This window comes from Chinchilla lanigera, unplaced genomic scaffold, assembly GCF_000276665.1.
Source record: "Chinchilla lanigera isolate Chin_1 unplaced genomic scaffold, ChiLan1.0 scaffold00043, whole genome shotgun sequence".
Classification (NCBI taxonomy): domain Eukaryota; kingdom Metazoa; phylum Chordata; class Mammalia; order Rodentia; family Chinchillidae; genus Chinchilla; species Chinchilla lanigera.
Window position 1 is genome coordinate 12,355,927 of NW_004955444.1, and position 21,588 is coordinate 12,377,514.

General features: G+C 36.0%; 1 protein-coding gene across 5 annotated transcripts in view; it reads right to left on the reverse strand.

The window, feature by feature from the left end:
* The window catches only part of Mcmdc2 (minichromosome maintenance domain containing 2), a 34,233-nt gene that overhangs the window by 7,390 nt on the left and 5,255 nt on the right, over positions 1 to 21,588 (reverse strand). For 4 of the 5 annotated variants that reach the window (XR_001235511.1, XM_005392144.2, XM_013518176.1 and 1 more), the window contains exons 5-12: positions 21,063 to 21,258; positions 19,872 to 19,994; positions 19,650 to 19,754; positions 14,986 to 15,111; positions 12,949 to 13,186; positions 10,741 to 10,946; positions 1,859 to 2,025; positions 1,103 to 1,282 (exon numbers count right to left, since the gene is read on the reverse strand). Coding sequence is in view for 4 of the 5 variants with exons in the window: in XM_005392144.2 (XP_005392201.1) it covers positions 1,103 to 1,282; positions 1,859 to 2,025; positions 10,741 to 10,946; positions 12,949 to 13,186; positions 14,986 to 15,111; positions 19,650 to 19,754; positions 19,872 to 19,994; positions 21,063 to 21,258 (1,341 nt within the window). In the remaining variant the exon portion in view is untranslated. The remainder of the gene's footprint in view (positions 1 to 1,102; positions 1,283 to 1,858; positions 2,026 to 10,740; positions 10,947 to 12,948; positions 13,187 to 14,985; positions 15,112 to 19,649; positions 19,755 to 19,871; positions 19,995 to 21,062; positions 21,259 to 21,588) is intronic. The other variant, XM_005392145.1, reaches the window with a different exon arrangement.

Sequence of the window (21,588 nt, forward strand, 5' to 3'; positions counted from 1 at the left end):
TATATATATATATATATAAACTATCTATCTGTAGGATTCTTCTCACTGGATTCTTCTCCCAGAATTCTTCTCACTCAGCTACATGCCAAACGCTTTTATTTTTTATTTTGAGACTGCATCTTGCTAAGCCCCTAAATTTCCAGGCTGGCTCAAACTGGCAGTCCTCCTGCTTCAGCTTCCCACATTGTTGGGTTTTATTTTGAGTCAGGGTCTTACTAAATTACTAAATTTGCCAGGCTGGGCTTATTTTTTAAAGTTTCATACATTAAAAATTGAGTAAATATATGTGCCCTTTTTGCAATCAGTTAGTACTTTAAATCATATTTAAATATTTGATACTCCTGCCTCAGCCTCTCAAAGTGCTAGGATTACAAGTGTGTACTATCACATTCAGCTTAATATTTATATTTTAAATAGAATCTTTTAAAAAATATATAGATATATTCTGGGTTGGGCATGTTCTGGATTGGGTGCACCCTGTCATTACTCTCCTTATAGTCCACAATTCTCTTGAGTTCTATAAACTGTATAGTAACACTACTAATAATATTAGAAGCCCTAAGTTATGCATGGACAGTTCCTCCTATGGAATGCCTCTCCGCTATGCCACCCTGCCTTGGAGCCAGCTAACTATGGACTGAAACCTCTACAATCTGTGAACCAAAATAAACCGTTCCTCCTTTAACTTTGGATGTCAGGTATTTTGTCTCAGCAATTGGAAAAGTAACTAAGATAGATGGCATTCTTAAAAGGGAAATCCCTTTGAATCATTTGTAAAATTTAAATAATTTTATATTTATACAACCTATCATTTTCTATAAAAATACTCTATTTTGTTTTTCTTTTCATTGAGATTCTTTGAGCTATGGTAATTTGGACAGTGGTATAAAGAATAAATTCAACATTTTAATATTCATTTTCTTACACAGTCGTTAAATTATAATTCCAAATAATTTCTAGACAATGTTCTTAAAATGTTTAAAATCTGTAAGTTGGAGTAAAAGAATCCTAAATGAAGAAAAATGTGCGGTCAAAGACATTTCTATTTCAATTGAGAAACGGTGAGACACGAATTCTGGGTAGCCATCTTATCTACCTTTACCTTTTCAAAGTCTTCTGTAGTGAACTGTTTAGAAGCTAAATTAAGTAGCCCTTCCGGATCAGTGGCTTTCTTTAAGGTATGTTGCACAGTTGGAAGAAGTGGGTGGCAAGGAGAAAATTCATTGCAGTTAATCAGTAATCCAAATGCTTCCACAAAGTTAGCTGGAATCAAACTGCAATTCTACATCAAACCAAAATGTAACAGGTAAGCGGTAAGCCTTGACCAATTTGGAAAAATTAACTAGAAACTTATCATGATATATATAACATTTAATTACTTGTTACCAATACTGTAGGAGTACAAGGTTGAGAAGTATCAACATTTTATTATTAATTAAAATTTAAACCAATTTTTCAATGGCCTGGGGACTTGTGGACAGCAATTTCCTTTTACAAAGTTTTTACTTAATACTTTTTTTACATATTACTTATTAAAGACTTCCAACTACGGACTCAAATGGAAATTTCTATTGACTAGTCATCTTATCTGCATAACTAAAAAACATTAAAACTTTCAGGATGTACCTCAGTCATAGAGCACTTGCCTCGCATGCTCAAGGCCCTGGGTCTGACCCTAGCATCACAGACACACACACATACACACACACGGATACACACAAATTTAAACAACTGAGTCATTATTTAATTGCAGTACTTAATATAGAAATGGGTTAATAACAAAAAATTAAAAAGACATATTAAAATTCATGACTAAGTTCCCTGAACACTGTTTTAATAACATAAATATGTACTTTACCATCTGACCAATTAGAGTGTTGGTTTTCTGTACATTTCTCCTTGAAGATGAATCCATATCAACAAAAGACCAAAAACTGCACTGAACTGGAAAAGTCATTTGTTGATCTATATCATCCCCAAACTTCTTTCCTGGGATGTATACTGTAATGCTTCTGCTCTCCAGAACTAAGTTAGAAGACATTAGCCTTTCATTATTTAAGTTCATTTTTGCCTATATGTTTACAAGTTAATAACAAATACTATATAAAATTTTCCTGTTTAAAGTTCAGAGAGTGAAAACACAAATTTGATTGTCTTGAGAGATACTGTTAAATTAGAGCACTTGACATAAAAAGAACAAGACAAAAAAAACGTGAATGTGTATAATGTCTCATGATTGATGAGAACTATCAGTCCAAAGCATGTAGGTGGAATTAGAGTTGGGTACCTGCGTGAAATAAGCAGAACGCTAGGAGATTGGTTATATAGTACAGGCTTACAAGGGAGACTGAAATCAACTAGTGTCACTTTAGGTTAAAAAAACAATGATAGAAAGTGGGTCATCCATTTGGGAAGGTGTAGGGAAAAGACAAGAACAAGAACTACAAGGACTGGGGCTAATATATTTCAAAATCAACATGTTACAAATAAAAGCCATCATTTAATCCTCCTCTTCTCCATGGCTTTGTTTTCATTACTTCACAACTGATGGTATACCATTCATCCACTTAAACAAAAACCAAACCAAACCAAACCACCAAAATGAAAACATGCTATTTTTCCCTTTCTCTCTTTCCTTCACCCTTTATAATCACCCAATCTATGGATTTAACTCTATTCATTGGATTCTACATTCCAAAGTTTTCAAGTTAATCTTTTAAAATTTATAACAACTGTCATTTGTATCCATTTTTTTTTCTCCTAGGTCATATGATAAATGTATATTTAACTTTATAGAAACTTACAGAGCAGTTTTCAAAATGGCTGTACCACCTGATACTCTTGCCAGCAATATATGAGTATCCAGGTATTCCAGACCCTCAACAACAGTTTTTGTTGTCACTCTTTTTAATTTTTACCATACTAGTAGTCGGGACAAATAACATAGTTTGTGGGGTCCACTGTAAAACAAAAATCTGGGCCTCTTGTTTAAAAAGCAGAAATAATACTGCTGTTAAAGTACTAATATACAAAGGTTTTTTCTTTAAAAAGTATTTTAGTACACACAAAATGTAATGAGATGACATGGAGAAATTGTATCCCTCATGAATTGCTGGTGGGAATATACAGTGGTGCAGTTCCTGAGGAAAACAGCCTGACAATTCCTCAAAAAGTTAAACATTAAAGCTTGGTATGGTGGTGAATGCCTGTACGCCCAGTACTATGGGAGGCTGAGGCAGGAGGATCATAAGTTTGAGCCCAGCCTGGGCAGCTTAGCAATTTATGAGACCCTGTCTCAAAATTAAAAATAAAGTGCTTCAGATACAGCTCAGTGAAGAGTCCCTGGGTTCAATCTCCAACATCACATAAACACACAAAAGAGAAATTAAAACACTAATATACCATAGGATCCTGTAATTCCACTCCCAGGTTATATTCAAAAGTGTTGAAAGTAAGGACTCAAACATATTTAGATCAATAAGCGTTGCAGCATTAGTCACAAAAATCCAAAGGTGGAAACAGCCCAAGTATCCATCAACAGAAGAATGGATTTCTAAAGTGGTCTTTTATAGAATATTATTCAACCATAAAAAGGAATGAAATCCTATTAATAGGCAAGTACACAGAGACAGGATGTTACCAGGAACTACGGGGAGGTGAAGCCAGGGGATTCATGTTTAGTGGATATAGTTTCTGTCTGGGATGATGTTATGGAAATGGACAGTGGTGAAAATTAACCAATACTGTGAATGCACTTAGTGCCACTGTATTGTGTACTTTTAAATTGTTAAAATAACAAGTCTTATGTGTATTTTATCACAATAAAAAGGAATGAAGTATTGATATGTGCTATAACATGGATGAAACTCAAAAACATTATGTTAAATAAAAGAATCCAGTCACAGGAGACTATATGTTATGTAATTACATTTATAGCAAATGTTCAGAAGAGGTAAATCTGTAGCCACAGAAGGCAAGTCTGGTTCAAACAGAAAGTATGGTTTTTTGAGTCTGTTACTGAACCTTCTCAGCTGAAGATGTGTTGATACAAAATATGAGCACTAATTGCAGTGTACCTGTAGTGTGTGGAAGTTCAGTGAAAATCAAACCCAAAATAGGTGTGTTACGGAAGCTGTAGAAGATAATGCTGTAATAGGACAGCAAGGTACTGTCTACACATAGAGAGATGCATTTTCCTGTGCTTGTGTTTAAACTCCATTCTCATTGAATTTCTATGCAAAATACAAGTTCACAGATAAAGTTATTAAAAAGTTGGAGATGGTAATAGCAGAGTTTTTAACCACAGTCCAGGCTTCTCTGAAGGGAAGTACTTGTTCCATACCCTGAATCATTGAGTTTTGGTGTCTCATTGTGGTTTTTCTTTTAATTTTCCTGAGGACTCATGATGTTCAGTCCTCTTTCATGTGCTTTATGGTCATTTTTAATATTCTCCTTTGTGAAGTTACTATTGCATTCTGTCTTACTTTTCTCATTGCTGAGACAAAATACTGGACATATAAAGTTAAACGAGGAAAGGTTCATTTAGTCCACAGTTTGTAGAGGTTTCAGCCCAACAGCTGACTCCAAGGCAGCGTGGCTTGGCACATGGGCATCACGGAAGAGAAACAGTTCATGGCGAGCTGAAGGTAGCAAAGCAAGCAAGGAACAAGCCAATCCTCTTTCTGCCCCTTATACTGCATCCAGGTTACTGGGATTAGGGCAGTGCCAAGCCAAACAGTGGACTGATTTACTAATCACCAACCTTTAATCCTAACACCATTAATCCTAGCATTGCACCATGAATTAACTACACGCTCTAGATTCAGAGTCTTTGAAAAAGCCCACCCATGACTGCTTGAGGGTTGAGGGGACATCTAGCCTCAAGCATTAACAAAGTTTTCTGTCCATTTTTTAAAAATGCTTTTGTTTTGGTTTGGTGCTTTAGTCCCAGGTACACACAGATGCTGGGCCTATACTCTACCACTGAGCCCAAAGGTTGTATTTTAAGTTTCTGACTTATATTCTGGTTATATATCCTAGGTAAAAATGTAATTATTGTCATTCTTTTCTTTGCCTAGCTACCCACTTTTCTTTTTTCTAATATTTCCTATTTCTTTTCTTTTTCTGTGGCACTAGAGATTTGGACCCAGGGCTTTTGTTTTGAGCTACATCTCCAGCCCTTTTTCTATTTTTCATTTTGAGGCAGAGTCTTACTAAGTTGCCCAGGGTGAGTTCAAACTTGCAACTCTCCTGCCTGAGCCTCCCGGAGTGCTGGAATTACAGGTGTGTGCCACCTCCCGGAGTACTAGTCATATTTTTTCAATTCCTTTTTTTAGCATATGTTTGCAATTTATGCAGTTTATAATCATTTTGGGGAGTGGTTACATGTACATATTACAGCATGTTTCCTTTTTAATCCCCTTCCCTTCCCTCCCCTGCCTCCTCCCCACTGTTTTCCCCATCTCTTTTTTCATACTTGTCGATATTATTTTTCTAAGCTCATGCTTTGTCATATAGTGTTTATATTAATTGGGGTTATTAGGCTCCTGTATATAGCACATCTTTATTCTTATTTCTCTTTCCCCTCCTCCTCACCTTTCACCCTTGTTCCCTTGGACCACTTCCCTATTGCAAGAGATCTGTCCCCTTGTCCCTTTCTATTCATTTTATATCATTTTTTTGTTTGTACTTGGCCTCACTCAAATGAGAAATACCATATGGAATTTAAGCTTGTGTGTCTGATTTATTTCACTCAATATTTTCCAGGTGCATCCATATTCCTTCAAATATCTCAAATGTGTCATTCTTGATAGCTAAGTAGTTTTCTATTACATATAGATATCACATTTTCTTTGTCCAATTGTCTATTGGTAGGTACACAGGCTACTTCCAATATTTAGCTATTATGAATTGCACTGCTATAAACATTGGTAGGCATGTATAACTGTACTTTGATGACTTCAGCTCTTTGGAGATGATACCTAGGAGGGGGTTAGCTGAGTCATATGGAATTTCTCATTTCAGTTCTTTAAGAAACCTCCATACTGATTTCCATAATGGTTGTACTACTTTGCATCTCCACCAACAATGGAGAAGCCATACCAGCATTTATTATTGTTTAATTTCCCAATGACTGCCATTCTTTCCAGAGTAAGATGGAATCTTCACATTGTCTTTTTTTTTTTTTTTTTTTTTTTTTTACTAGAGAAACACATTTAATACAAGATATACAAAGTGACAAAAGTTTACGGGACTTTGCATTGTTTTAATCTGCATCTTTTTAATAGCTGGAGAGGCTGAACATTTTTTCATATATTTGTTGGCCATTTGTATTTCTTTCTCTGTGAAGTGTCTGTTCATTTCTCTTTCCCATTTCATGATCTTTAATTTTAGATGGTTTAGTTTTTTCAGTTTTTTGTATATTCTAGATATTAGTTCTCTGTCTGAGGAGCAGCTGGCAAATTTTTTTTTCCATTCTGTAGGTTGTCTCTTAACTATACTGATTGATTCTTTTGCTTTTTAGTCTGATGTAATGCTGTTTGTTGATTCTTCCTGCTATTTCTTGCACAACTGAGGTTCTATTTAGAAAATCCTTTCCTACATCTATGTCTTCAAGTGTTTTATCTCTTTTGTCTTGCAGAAGGTTCAGTATTTCCATTTTAATGTTTAGATTTTGATCTATTTTGATTTAAATTTAGTATACAGTGAGTGATAAGGGGCCAGTTTCATTCTTCTGCAAGCAGATAACTAGTTTTCCCAACTACTTGTTCAGTAGGCTATCTTTCCTCCAACATATGCTTTTGCACCCTTTGTCAAAGACTAAATTGTTAACTATGTCTGAAGAGGTTTCTGTATCCTCAATTCTGTTCCATTGCTCCATGTGTCTGTTTTTGTACCAGTCCTGTGCCATTTTTGTCACTACTGCTTTGTAGTATAGCTTGAAATCAGGTATAATAATGCATCCTGCTTTGCTCTTGTTGCCCAAAATTGCTTTTGCTACTCTAGGTCTCTTATTGATTTCATATGCATTTTAGTATTGTTTTCTCTAGATTTGTAAAGTATGCTACTTATATCTGTATAAAGTATCCTACTTGTATCTAACTATATATCTATCTATCCATCTATCATCTATCATTTTTCTATCTTTTAATTATATGTAGCCCCCTCTTTTTTCTCCTGTCTTTTTTTGGGGTACTGCAGGTTGGGGACTAGAGAAGTGAGAAGAGTTTGTGGCTTATATGGAGCTTTTTAGTAGAATGTTGCCTCCCTGTGGATAATTTTTAGCTTTGTATGTCCAGTGCTAGCATTTACTCCTGTTGTTTAGTTTAAGTGACTTTGAATCTGTCCCTATGTCTTGCTGAAAGAATTTCTTCTATTTATAACAGGATCCACAGGTTTAATCTTACTTCTGCATGACGGTTCTTGCAGTTATTCTATCCCTCTTTGTCTACTCTCTATAGCACACTATGTTTGTTATTTGTGATTGTTCTGCAGTGAGAAAGGTGAGATGGGCTGGGGAGAATGGGGGCTGTTTGGAGAGTAGTGTTAGGTACTAAGGGGGAGATTTGAAGGGGACTCAAGTGATAGATTATAAGAAAAAGTTGATGTGGGTCTTACTTTATTGGAGTATTTTTAGTTGAATTAAGGTTTAGTATTGAGAATTTTCAGAGGATAGTTTTGGGGGGCAAGGGCAAGATATGGGAGAAAGGAGGTTCACTTTGTGATTAAGGAAAGCTACATGGTTAAGGAACTTGCTTATAGGGCAGACAATAAGGTAGGTAAGACATAGAAGAGTCTAAAGCTTAGATGGGGAAGATCGAGGAATTATACTAGTGAAGGTCGCAGTGACTGTGAGGGGGCTAACTATGGTGAATTTAAAACCTGAGGGGAGTTTATGTGCTTGGAAAAAGAATAAAGATATATGTTAATAATATTCTCTTAGAGGTTTGAGGTGGAGAAACTGAATAAAGAGCTTAGATGAGGAAGAGAACCCAGATACCTATTAAATTAGAGCCAATGAAAGAGCAAATATACAACAGTAACAAGCTAATATATACATGAAACCATAAAAGACCGTAACATAACCTCACCTTGCTAAATAATGCAAGAAGCATACAAAAACTTAAACAAATAAGTGTCCGATGGGAACACAAATTAGATATCCCAGTAAGACATGATATATGTGATTCATGAGTAGCTTCTTTGCTAGAGAGTCTGAGCGCTCACACCCCAATTGCTCCTCTGATCCCTCCACCACAATACTGAAGTTAACTCAGAATTAGGACTTCCTTCTGCCAGGTTGCAGCCATTCTTGCAGAGTTTAAGCCAGTCTGAGTTCTTGGGTTAGGAACTCTTGCTGTACTTCTCCCTGGGTGTGATAATGGATTCAGCAGACAAGTTCCCTAGCACTAAATTATGCAATGAGTCAGGATTATTCCTATGCAATCAATTCAACTACGACAGTAACAGGCTAATCCATTATAGTGGTATCTATCATGTCCAGCTGAGAAATAACGTAACACAAGACTCTTTTTCGGGGTCTCCCTTTAGCAGTGGGAACATGGTTCCAGTGTGAGCCTCCAATACTGTCTAACTCAGGCTGAAACTGGTGTCTGACTCCAGGAACAAAACCTGTGATCACCAGTCCCTGCTTCTCCCTGGCCTTCCCTCAGCCTGCTCTCCGACTGCCAGCAGTCTCTCATGACTGTCTGTCCCTCATCCCCTCTGGTAACATGGCAGTGTGAAGCAGCCAAGGGGCTGTTCTGAGACTGTGGTTCAAACACCCAACCTTTCCCCACAATGGTGTTCCCACCAGACCCTGCTCCTCATGACTATGTCATCAGGTACTTGTACCCTAGTCACTCACCAACTATTGACTCTGGGCCAGTGTTTCCTATTCTTCCTACTGTCACTAACTTTGTAAGATTCTCCTGCTCTTGAAACAGTTCTCTGTGAGAAGAGACATTACTAATTTCACTTTGCCTCCCAACTGGTAGGTAACGAGCTGCTATAGGCAGTGCCGTGGTTTCTGCTCTGCACCATGGACCACCTCTTTTGTATCACTTAATACTATTTTCTTCTCCTCTGTCAGTGCCTTTGTGGTTCCCAAGTATACTTCTCTCACTTTGGTTCCAATCCCAGCCACTGTCCTCCAGACACTTTGTCCTGGAGAAGCCAAGGTGCTGGCACTTACTGCTCTACCATCGTATTTCTAGCCACCATTCATATTTGTAATGAGGACTTTTAATGTATGCAACTCTCTAGTTTTGGGGAAGCCCAACTTCTTATTTTCTTTAATGTTTAGTGCTGAGTCCTGTCTAAAAAATATTTCCTACATTTTGTCATGAAGATAGTCTATGTTTTCTTCTAGCAGATTTATAGTTTTAGTTTTTCACATTTAGCTTTATGATCCATCTCAAATTCATTACTGTACATAACTGTGAGTTTGAGCTGAGATTAATTTTTCTGACCTACAGTGGTACCTTGGTTCATGAACTTAAATGTTTCCATGATTCTGGTTCCAAACTGAATTGGATGAGAACCAAACCAAATTTCCTCATAAGGTCAACACTGAACCTAATCACTGCATTTGATTCAGTTTGCATTCAATCTGGTTTGTGCCCAGGACTGTGGAAAGAATTAAACTCATGAACTGAGGTCCGACTGTACAAAGACGTTCCACTATCATTTTTCTTTGGTAGTATGGTAAAAAGTCACCCAACCAGGGCTGGGTATGTAACTCAGTAGCAGAGTACTTGCCTTGCATGCTCAAGGCCTTGGGTTAGATCCCTGACACTGCCAAAAAATAAATAAAATAAAATAAAATAAAATAAGATAATCAATTGACCACATTAGTGTATGTTTGCTCCTGTTAGGTGAATCAATATACTATGTGCCCTGAGAATTCTTGTATATTTATTCTGGTGCCAAGAGGCAAAGCCCTGATTGCTATTTGGCCAGTTCACAGCTGTCCACAACCTTGTTAGTCATAAATTTGACTTAACCACCATTACCTTATTACCAAAACTAGACAAAGACATAAAAAAACTACAGATCAGTATCTCTCATGAACATAAATGTAAAAGTCCTCAACAGAATAATAAATCAAATCCAACGATGTATAAAAATATTCATACACCACAACCAAATGAAATTTATCCATTATGTATGCAGAGCTGGCTCAACACTCAAAGTTATTTAATATAAGCTATCATATCAATAAATTAAAAGAGAAATGTCACATGATCATATTAATAGTTGCAAAAAACTGCATTTGACAAAATCCAACACCCATTCACAATAAAAATCTTTCAGCAAATATGAATACAGAACTTCCTAAAAAATGTTCCAAAATATCTACAAAAAGCATACAGTTAACATCATACTTAATGGTGAGAACCTTGAAGTTTTCCCACTAAGATCAGGAGCCAGGCTAGAATATAACTTCTCACCAGCACTTTTCAACATTGAACTGAAAGTCTTAGCTAGTGCATTATGAAGAAGAAATAAATCTGGCCCAGTGTAAAGTCATGTGTAAGTACAACTTAAAGCAAAGGCTAAAACAATGCATTTATATGTTAAGTTCTTGTTTTTTCTTATGAAACTAAAATGAGAAATGACATTTAATATAGTTTCTCAACTCCTAAAACATGTGCACTATTATCTTTACTGTTAAGTAATTCCTTGGCACTAATAAGCCTAAGTTAAATAGGTAACAATTAATTTAAAAATATTGTTTACCTGATTGAAGTTGTTCAAGTTTATCTTTTTTATGTGAGCATAAGTCTCCTATAAAGCAGACACCACCTTTAGCTAGCAAAGCACTGCCAGCTTGAATGCTAACTGCTCCAGTTCCATATTTATTTCTGGATAGAGTAGGAAAAATTTCAGCAGAGACTGGATGATGTATACCACGGGGAACAAGGTTTATGCTAAAATTCAAAAGTCTAAAGGAAAAATAAATCAGTCATTATTACTATTTAATATTTGACATTTAGAAGTCATATATGTTAACAGTTACACAATTAAATTTGATTCAGCGTCTGCTGAGCACCCATAATATATGTACTAGGTTAAAAACATCCGTAACCTTGGTTCTTAACTTAGACAGTTCATAGCCTAGGAAGACAAACATAAAAAACTAATACACAATGTAATAGGTACTAAAGTAATGTATCGAGAATACTCATAGGGGAATATTATTTCTTCCTGGAAAGAAGTCAGAGAAAGCTTCTGGGTTATTCTTTTTTTAGGGATTGCTTTCTTTTGCATATTCAAAATTTTACATTAGGCTTGCTAATGTCCCATCATGACTATTTCTGCTGCTTTTGTATCATAGCAACTCTAGATATACCCTCTTAGTTTCTAACTTTGCTAATTGCCTCATTCTCTTCACTTCAAATTCTGAGAAAGGAACATAATTATTTCAGCTTAGCTCTAAAATGGTTGCCACAGAGATCTGTTGCTGATGCAGTCAACTGAGGAGCAGCACAGACTTGCAGTGCAAAAGAGGCTGAGTAGTACTCAGATGGGGATAATCAGACACTATAAAAAGTCTTCAAATGGGAGCTTAAAGGTACATGAAATGAGGAAAAAAGGATTAAAATATGATCTCTATATGATCAATTCTCCATGATGAATATAATATTGTATGTCACAAACATACACTAATAAAGAAAGATATATGAGGGACTGAAATTACAAAGAAACTTTTCAAGCCTATAAAACAGTGGTTTTCAGCCTTAGACTGCGTTAAAATCACTGAGGAGCTTTTAAACAAATTTTAATGCTGAGCAATCCCAAACTACTGAAGTTAGAAAATGGAGATGGTATACATTTATAGATATTTTAAAATTTTAATTAGAACAATTATAGATAGGTTCTCACTATGTGGGTCACATTGGTCTTGACCTCCTGAGCTAGTGATTATTTAATTTTAATAAAACGTTATTCAATTATGTTAATCTAACTTGAAGTGTTTAGTTTTTAGTTTTTCGGTTCTCTGTCCCTCTTTTTGTCTCTCTCTTTCTCTCTCTCTGTGTGTGTGTGTAGGCTGAATCCAGGAACTACTCAGCTACATTCCCATCTTTTTCAATCTTATTATGTTTTTTGAGACAGGGTCTCTCCGTATAGTTCAGGTTGGCCTTGGACTCAGTGTTTAGTCTAGGCTGGCCTCAAACTCATGGCAATCCTCCCATCAGCCTCCCAAGTGATGGGATTACAGAATATTTTTTATCTTTTGAGACAGGGTCTCCCTACGTTGCCCTGGTTGACTTCGAATTTGCTATCTTCTTGCCTCACCTGGGATTATGTGTACCACCATGTGCAGGTTAATTTGAAGTTTCAAAAATTTCAAATTCTTTCCATAAATTCATTTGCTTTAGAATGACATACAAGATATTAACAGAGTTTATTCCTACATTTATGAACATTTAAGTAACTTTTTAAAAAGTGTACTTGCTAGAAGGGAGTCTCTAAATGCTAAGTAGATACTCCCCCCAAAAGAGTCCCAGTGACTTTTACACTTTTTATAGTCTTGTTTGGGGGTAGTGAAAATTATTACTGAATGATATGTATAAGGAAAAGAAGAAAATGGCTTGTTGGCTCTTGGGGGAAGTTTATTTAAATATGAAAACAAGGTACAAAAGCAGAACACTTGTCTAAGGAGTGGATTTGGAAGGAGCCTAAAGAAGATGCATTTACTGTATTTGTAAAGGTCTGAGTGGTGGAATAGGTTGAAATTTTGAGTGGTTAGATTCTCAAAATGTGGAAAGAAATATCCCAGTTCTCAAGCCATGATTAAAAACTTTTCAACTTCATTGATGAAAATTGATTTAAATACTTACAGTTCTCAGATTAAAATTTCACATTGTAATAATACTAATGGGAAGTACTTATGCAATTCTGCAACCAACTTACGCTTTGAAAAAATCATGGCATATATTTTACCTGTCTACAAGTAGAGTATCACTTGTTATAATTAAAATATCCAGACAATTTTCTAGTTCCTTCTTACAATCACTTGTCTGTACTAGACTCATCAACAGGCACAACTTGAGCAAATTGTAAGTCCCAGGAGGAACAATTTGTGATGCAAAGATATTGGCAAGTATTGCTGTAAATTTCCAGCATGAACCAGAAGTCAAGGAGAGGAGACAATTGAAGTTATCACTAATGCCTGAAGAAACTGAAAGTAAGAAAAATAGTATTATAGGTATATGATTCCACTTATCCAAAATATCATAGTTCTTCTAGTGATGGACTATTCAAATTTTGTAAAATTAAATTATGATTGGAGGTCATGCTTATCTGTTATTTCTATCTCAGAGAATGTAATAAGAGGAAATAGTCACTTAATGAGCCCACATAAATTGGTTATGAGTTGAAGGCAAATCTCCTTTTAAGACATATATAAGCAAGGCAGATCATGGTGCTCTTCGGCTGCTTACTGTATTTGCTCCTATATTTCTATGTTTGAAATAATATTACCTTAAAGAACTAATGTGAAGTATTGGAATGTTGTAGCTTAAAGGAATCATTTGTATTTTGCATTCTGAAATCACTGTACTATACTATACTGTAACAACCTAGTTCTTCTCTATTCCTCATTTTCTCCAATTCCTGAAAAGTACAAGTGTTCTGGCTTAAATATGAAGTGTTCCCCCCAAACGCTTGCATTAAGGGCTTATCCTTAATGCAGCAATGTTCTCAGGTGGGGCCTAGAAAGGTGACTGGATCACGAAAGTGCTCACCTCATCAGTGGGTTAACCCACTGATGAGTTGGTAGCTAAATGGCCAATTAGGAGGTAGGGCCCAGTTGGAATTAGTGGATCACCAGGAGCATGATTTTGAAGGGTATATCTTGTCTAAAACCCCTTCTTCTCTGTTTTTTCCCCTTTTTCTCTGCTTCCCAGCTCCACCAGGTGAGTAGCTATCATTTGCCACACCCTTTTGCATGCTGTTTCGGTCTCATTACAGACCTGAAAGCAATGGAACTGGTTAACCATGGGCTGAAACCTCTGCAACTGTGACTCTTTCCTCTTATCAGTTGTTCTTCTTAGGTGCTTGGTCTCAGAGATGAAAAGCTGACTAACACCACAAGTAATTTATTCAATAGTCAGTGTGGGGCAATGGCTGTGCATGCATACTGCAGTTCTTTCCTCCTTCCACTTGGCCCGTGGTCATAGACTGCATCATGATTTCCTCTACTCACTCATGCTCATGGCCTGAGAGAGGCCTGCCTTAGTCTGACTCTTGCCACACACGAATGGTTAAATCTGCTTTAATCTGGAGGGCAACATAAGAAAGCATATCTCTCTACTTACATCTAAATTATGTTCTGCTACCAGATTAGTAAATCTTGAAATACTTAACACTGGAAAATAGAAAAAGATCACTAAATTATCTACAGTCCATTAGTGCTTAGTTTATTCAACATTTTTGTTCACTTAAAAAAAAAAAAAAGAGCCAGGCTCAGGGGCACATACCTGTGAAGCAGGATTTAAAAAGAAAATGTCAAGTTTCCCAAACTTCCCCCTCCCTATAGCTGTTGTTCTTTGTTCTAATACAGATAAAAGCAGTAAATTTTGTCCCTATAAGTAAAATTTAATGTAAAATGTTATGTTCCCATAACATTCTGTTAGGGCCACCAAGATACAAAACTGTCATAGCTTGACAAAGATGTCTTTGTTCTCCTCCTTCCTATCCACAAGTTCTGTGTTGAAGACAATAAAATCCTCCTGTTAGGCATCAAAGTTGTACAACATTATCCACATTTCATTTTCTTCATGACATTTACTGTCAGAAATGATAGTATGGATTGTTTCTACTTTTTATTGACCATCTACTACATGACTTAAGAGCAGGAACCTGGCTGTCCTGTATCCCTAGTGCTCAGAAGAGTGGCTGGCACAAAGACAAATAATACTTATTTGCTGAATGGATTCATTGAAATTTAAATGTTTGTTAATATATGATTTTCCTTACCTTTTGGATTGCAAAAAATGATGCTGTTTGCTTCTATGCAGAGAGCAGTTTGTGAGCTTTTGACACAGGCTGGAATTCCAATAATTTTATACTCATTTCCTATATTTATTTTGTTTACTAATTCATCTAAAATTTTAAAAACAGAAGAAAATAGTACATAATCATATGTTTCAAACATCTAGAACCAGTAATTTAGTGGTGGGGTAAGTAATAAAGTAGTTAATTTTGTTTAGTATAATATCCATATATAATGTCAATAATGTAAACTGAGGCAGTTTCCTGATTTATTTTATACTTGTGTGTAACAGGAATTACCCAAGAAGCATGTGATAGTACTCTTCTATACTACAGTCAAGAGTAAAAATTTATTCTGTATAAATGAAACATCTTTCTATTAAATGGCAAGGAATGTTAATAAAATGACCTTATATGCAATACTATTATTTGGAAAGAAAATAATTTTAGAAAGTACCATTCGTTGCCTATAATATTTGTAAGATATATGTATGTATATTATACCACTTTAAACTTTAAAGTAGATATTATTTCCACTTTGTTCATAAAGGAAGCTGAAAAGGTAAGTAAATTACACAAGGCTACATATCTAGTTAATGGCAGAACTGAAACTCATTCTATTTCAGCTTGCTTCTAAAGTCTATCCTTCTACACAGGGTTAGGTTCTTCAGTTACACATACAGAATGGGTAAAGCTTTTGTATAAGTTCAATTTGAAAAACACACTAAAAGCTTTGATCCTCTGTTGCACCATTGGAAGTTGTTTCCTTGCAAAATCATGAAAGAAAGGTTTACAAGAGGTTTGCAAGTATAAAGTTCTCTCTGTGCAGAAGATCAGTGATCTTTTCCTCTATTCCTTCTTAATACTAAAGAGCACACTGGTATACCTGTAAACTGATAGGGAAGAATCAGGCTCAAAAAGTTGAGAAAGTAAAAACAAACACTAACGGGAAATCCTCTAAGGCCAGCTACCTGGGAGATGAAGCTGGAGGATCACAAATTCAAGGAGAGTCTGGACAATTTAGTGAGACCCTGTCTCAAACTTAAAAAATAAAAAGGGCTGAGTATAGCTCAGTGCTCGCTGGGTTCAATTCTCAGTACTACCACCCACAACAAAACAAACAATAGCAAAAAAAATCACAAACACTAAAATCCCCCAAACAACCAACCAAATAAAAACCCTAAAAATAACTAAAGAATAAAGAATGAATTACAAGATGAAAATAAAAGCAAAGACTATTATATCTATAAGTAAATAGTTTTGGGGAGGGTTTTCTTTTGTTGTGCTACCTTCTTTTTTATTTTAAAGAGAAAAAATAACAATAAAACAATTTCAAAACAGGTTAGGAGAGTTACAATAATTAAAACATCACACATTGTTGTCTTTGTACTAGTTATTCAGAGCACAAGATATAGGCAGGATATTGAGACAAGGTCCTCTATGGAGTTCAGGCTGGCCTTGAACTCACTGTGTAGTCCATACTGGCCTTGAACTTGTGGCAATCCTCCTACCTCAGCCTTCCAAATGCTGGGATTACAAGCATGGACTACTACGCCCAACTAGTAAATAGTTTTTAAATATTTCATGAACTCTTAGAGTTTGGTGGATGTGTCCTCAGGTTACAGAAAGATCAAAAGGAAGGAAAGGAGACTGGACGGTCTGTGTGTCTCTTCTAATGTCAACTCAAAAGGCTGCTTAGGGCTGGGGCTATAACTCAGCGGCACAGCACCTGCCTGACAAGTGCAAGGTCCTGAGTTTGATTCCTGGTACCAAAAAAAAAGGCCTGCTTTTACTTGTTTAATTTAAAAAAATTATTTGGGAAGTTTCTTTACAGAAAATGTTTTCTACAAAAATGCAAATCAGATGGCAACTTACATTTTTATATTGCAATGCACATTTTATATGTATGTAACTACATATAGTATATAATGATATAGTTAAAACCACAGACTTTAAGGCTGATTGCCTCAGTGTGCATCTTGGCTACACAGTTTATGAGCTATGTGACTTTAGGCAAATTGTTAACCTATCTATGCTTTAGGTTCCACATCATAAAGTGGAAACAGTAATGTAAGAATGCTTGGCACATAATAATTGCTGTATACACCTATGTCTTCAAGGGTTGCACCTATTCTCTCTTCCAGAAGACCTAGTATTTTTGTTTTAATATTTAAATGTTTGATCCATTTTTATTTTGGTTTAGTGCACAATGATAGACATGGGTCTAGTTTTAGTCTTCAGCATGTGGAAAGTCAGCTTTTCCAGCACCACTTATTAAAGAAGCTATCTTTCTTTCAGTGTTTGGCCCCTTTGTCAAAGATTAGGTGGCTGAGTGTGTTTGGAGTTGTGTCTGCATCTTCTAATCTGTTCCACTGATACTCAGGTCTGGTTTTTTTGCCAGTACCATGCTGTTTTAATCCCAGTAGCTCTCTAGTACAATTTCAAGGCAGGAATTGTGATGCCCCCTTCCTTGCCTTTGTTGCCTAGAATTGTTTTTGCTATTCTAGATCTCTTCTGGTTTCAAATGAATTTTAGGAATGTTTTCTTTAGTTCTATAAGATATGCTATGGTATTTTGATTAGTATTGCATTAAATCTGTACAACAATTTTGGAAGTATGGCCATTTTGACTATGTTGGCTCATGAACGGAACTCCAATGGTACAGGAAATACTGCAAAGAATCAACAACTGGAATCTCATCTTATTAAAAAGTTTTGCACAGCAAAAGAAATCACCAACAGAGTGAAAAGACAATCCATAGAGTGGAAAAAATCTTAGTCAGTTGCTCTTAAGAGAAGGGGCTAATATTTAGAAGATATAAAGAACTGAAAAAAATCAGACCCCCAAATTTAAAGACCCAAACCAAAAATGGGCATCAGAAATGAACAGATACTTCTCAGAAGTACGAACAACAAATATTGAAAAAATATTCAACATTACTGTTCATTTAAGAGATGCAAATTAAAACAACATTGGGATTCCATATCACTTCAGAAAGAATGGCTATTATCAAGAAATCAAGCAATAATAAATGCTGGTGGGGCTTTGGAGGAAAAGGAGCACTTTTCCACTGTTGGTGGGAGTGTAGACTGGTGCAACCACTGTGGAAATCAGTGTGGAGATTCCTCAAAAAACTAGGACTAGAGGTCCCATTTGACTCAGCTATTCCCATTCTTGGTATCTTCCCAAAATAATTAAAAGCATTGTATCAGCTGGGCATGGTGGTGCATGCTTGCAATTCCAGCCCTCACAAGGCTGAGGCAGGAGGATCACTGTGAGTTCGAGACAAGCATAGGCTACAAAGTGAGCTCAAGGCCAGCCTGAACTGCATAGCAAGACGCTGTCTCAAAAAGACAAAAAAAGAGCATTATATCACAGTGATATATGTGCACCCATGTTTATAGCAGCACAGTTTGGAATAGCTAAATCTTGGAAACAACCCAAGTGCCCATCAACTGATGAATGGATAAAAAAGATGTTTTTAAAAATACAATGAAGTACTACTTAGCCATAAAGAAGGATAAACTTGAGACATTTCTAGATAAATGGATGGACCTTGAGACCATACTCTTAAGTGAAATAAATTTGACACATATGTGTAAATATCGCATTAACTCTCTGGAATGAGAAAGTGTATATAAGAACCAATAAGTATAATAAATATAATGAAATAAGAAATTGTTCAAAAGAAAGGGGGAACAGGGGATGGGGTGGAAGGGAGAAAAAAGAAAAAATGACAACAGAAGGATAAAATGGAAACAAAGATTTGTAAATAAGGAGGGGAAAAGGGGATGAAGGGAAGGAAGAGGAATGGGGACTAAGAGGAACTAAGATATATCATGTACAGGTACAAGTTCCCTATGAGGAATGTGATCATTATGTACATCTAAATTGTACCAATAAACTCAATAAAAATAATTGTGATGTAAAAAGTACTTCCTATCATCTCGGTTTATATGCTTCATCCTTGTTAGATCATGGGGAAAAGAGTTCCTTTTTAAGTGTACACGTTCCTAATTCCTCTGTTTCCTCTACATGGTTTGCATCAAAGAGCTCTCTTTCTGAACAGTTTTAATTTCTCCAGTTTCAGTCAAAAGAAAAAGTTTCAGCCCCATCGTCATTCTCATAGTCCTGGCTTCTCGGTGAAGATTTACTTCTTCTCTGAGTGACTGATACTCAGTGACCTCCTCCTCCATGGCATACTATCTAGTCATAGGTACTTAGCCATGTAGTTCTCAATAGATAATCAAATGTGAATGCTCCTTCATTTAAAAATATTCGAGTTTTTATTGCATGAAGGAAAAACCAAAGTTTTTAGTTTTGTGAAGTTTGTATACTAAAACAATAACCCCAGTCTTAACAATGACAAACGGATACAAAAAAATGAGGGATTGTTACCTTAAATGGCTATGAACCTGAGGATCAGCATAGTTATTGGGACATAGCAGGTGAGGGCTAATATTTTTAAAAAATGAATATTGTATGCCTGAATGAATAATTGATACATTAACTAAATATGACTTTAAAAAAAACTCAAGAATAAACTGCCTCGTCATTTTAAAGGTATAGAAACACATTCTTAACATATATGCATAAATAAGTCAATTCTGTACTTTTAGCAATTTTGAGTTTAAACAGAATTTACATACCTCTTAGGAAGATTGTAAAAGACTGAAACCTAAAGGGCTGGTTTTTAGAACATCCTTGAAAAGCATGAAGTGCTTTTGTGGTAATTATTTCAACTATCTGTTTATCTTCAGGCAAAGAATAAAACATTTATTATTAGAATATATATTCAATTTAATTTTTATATTAAAATATTGGATACTATTTTAAAAATCATAATTCCAAAAGCATAAATGCATTTTTACCACCAAGTACTCTAAATTTTCTGTCTTCTTGAAGTGGAGATGAACACAGGTTACACAAAAAGTCATTTCTTACTGTTGCAGATTCTGTAGCACCAGGCATGTGCACTCTGATATACTGAAATCCTGAAAGAAAGCAGTGGTAAGGTAAATTTGCTTTCAAATTTACCTATGTTCAATCATTTAATATTAATCTAATTCCAAGTATAATTGATTCAGTTTTGCACTGAAATCACTTGTTAGTTGATTTCAGAAAAATCAACCAACATTTATTGTGTGGCTGTTTCTTGCCAGGCACTGTGCTAAGGCACTGGTGTATTAAACACTGGATGCTTAAACACAGTTTCTATGTGTGTCAATGAGAAGCATGCTCTCCACATGTGGAATTCATTTGTACAGTGTACAGAGAGAAGAGAAGAGGTGCATCCAGCTCAGTTAGTTACTTTTCTTGTTGCTGAGACAAAATACCCAATGCCCAAAGTTGAAAGAGAAAAGGTGTGCTTGGCTCGAAGTTTGCAGAGGTTTCAGTTTATTGTTGGCTGGCTCCATGGCAGGGTGGCACGGCAAAGTGTATTGCAGAGGAGAAGCAGTTCAGGCAGGCAGAAGCAAAGCCATACACAAAAATCAATGAGCAGCAATAGGCAAGATCACAGCTCTTTCTTTCAGTCCCTTGTATTTTATCCAGGCTCCCTGCCCTTAGGGGGTAGCACTCACACTCTTAATCTTAGCACCCTTCATCCCAGCATTGCACCATAAATCAATCCCAGGGTCACACTCTCTAGATCCAGCCACCTCTGAAAAGCCCCACCTATGATCGATCCCATGAGGCTTTAGGGGAACATCTAGACACAAACCATAACGGGTGATAAACAGAAAAGATGTCCTGCAGAAAGGCTGAACTGGTGAAGCCAAAGTATGAGGAGAGCACATTAAATGGAGAGGGAACAGCATGAGTAAGCTGTCATAAAACAACGTATCAAAAGAACTGGAACTTCTGCAGTATAAGAGCATTTAAAATTGCTAGTGGGTACAAAGGGGAGGAAGAATTTTTTCAAGATTACGCAAAATAAATTATAAACACTTGAAGATATGAAATTTATTCTTTTACTACATTGTGGTTAGTAACTAAATTGTAAATATCATTTGGAATTAGACAAATTGCTTGATCGTTTGATTTTATACCTTAATGTTTACCTTTTGAAAGGGGGCATGCTTCATCTGAACAAAGGAATCTTGCACCTTGTGTGTACTTGGTTATAGTTGTCATTGCAATCACGATTCCTTCCATCATATAAAATCTCTGAGATGTATAATCAAGTGGAAACTCACAGAGATCAAGAGCGTAACTTGGCAGAGGAGGTAAATGTGTTAATTTCAGCACTATATTAATCTGATAAGAACATAAAAATAGTATTAGTGAAAAGTATAAATCCAACTGGACTTCAAGTGCACTGCAGAATAAATGAAGTAAGTAATTTGTTAGTGTTAGGAAGCAAATTTTAACCATGAGAGAAAAGAGATTTAAAATTAAAGAAATAAAAACTTGCCAGGCGTGGTGGAGCACGCCTGTAATCCCAGCACTTGGGAGGCTGAGGCAGGAGGATCATTGTGAGTTCGAGACCAGCCTGGGCTATAAAGTGAGCTCAGGGCCAGCCTGAACTGCATAGCAAGACCCTGTCTCAAAAAGACCAAAAAGAGGGGCTGGGGATTTAGCTCAGCA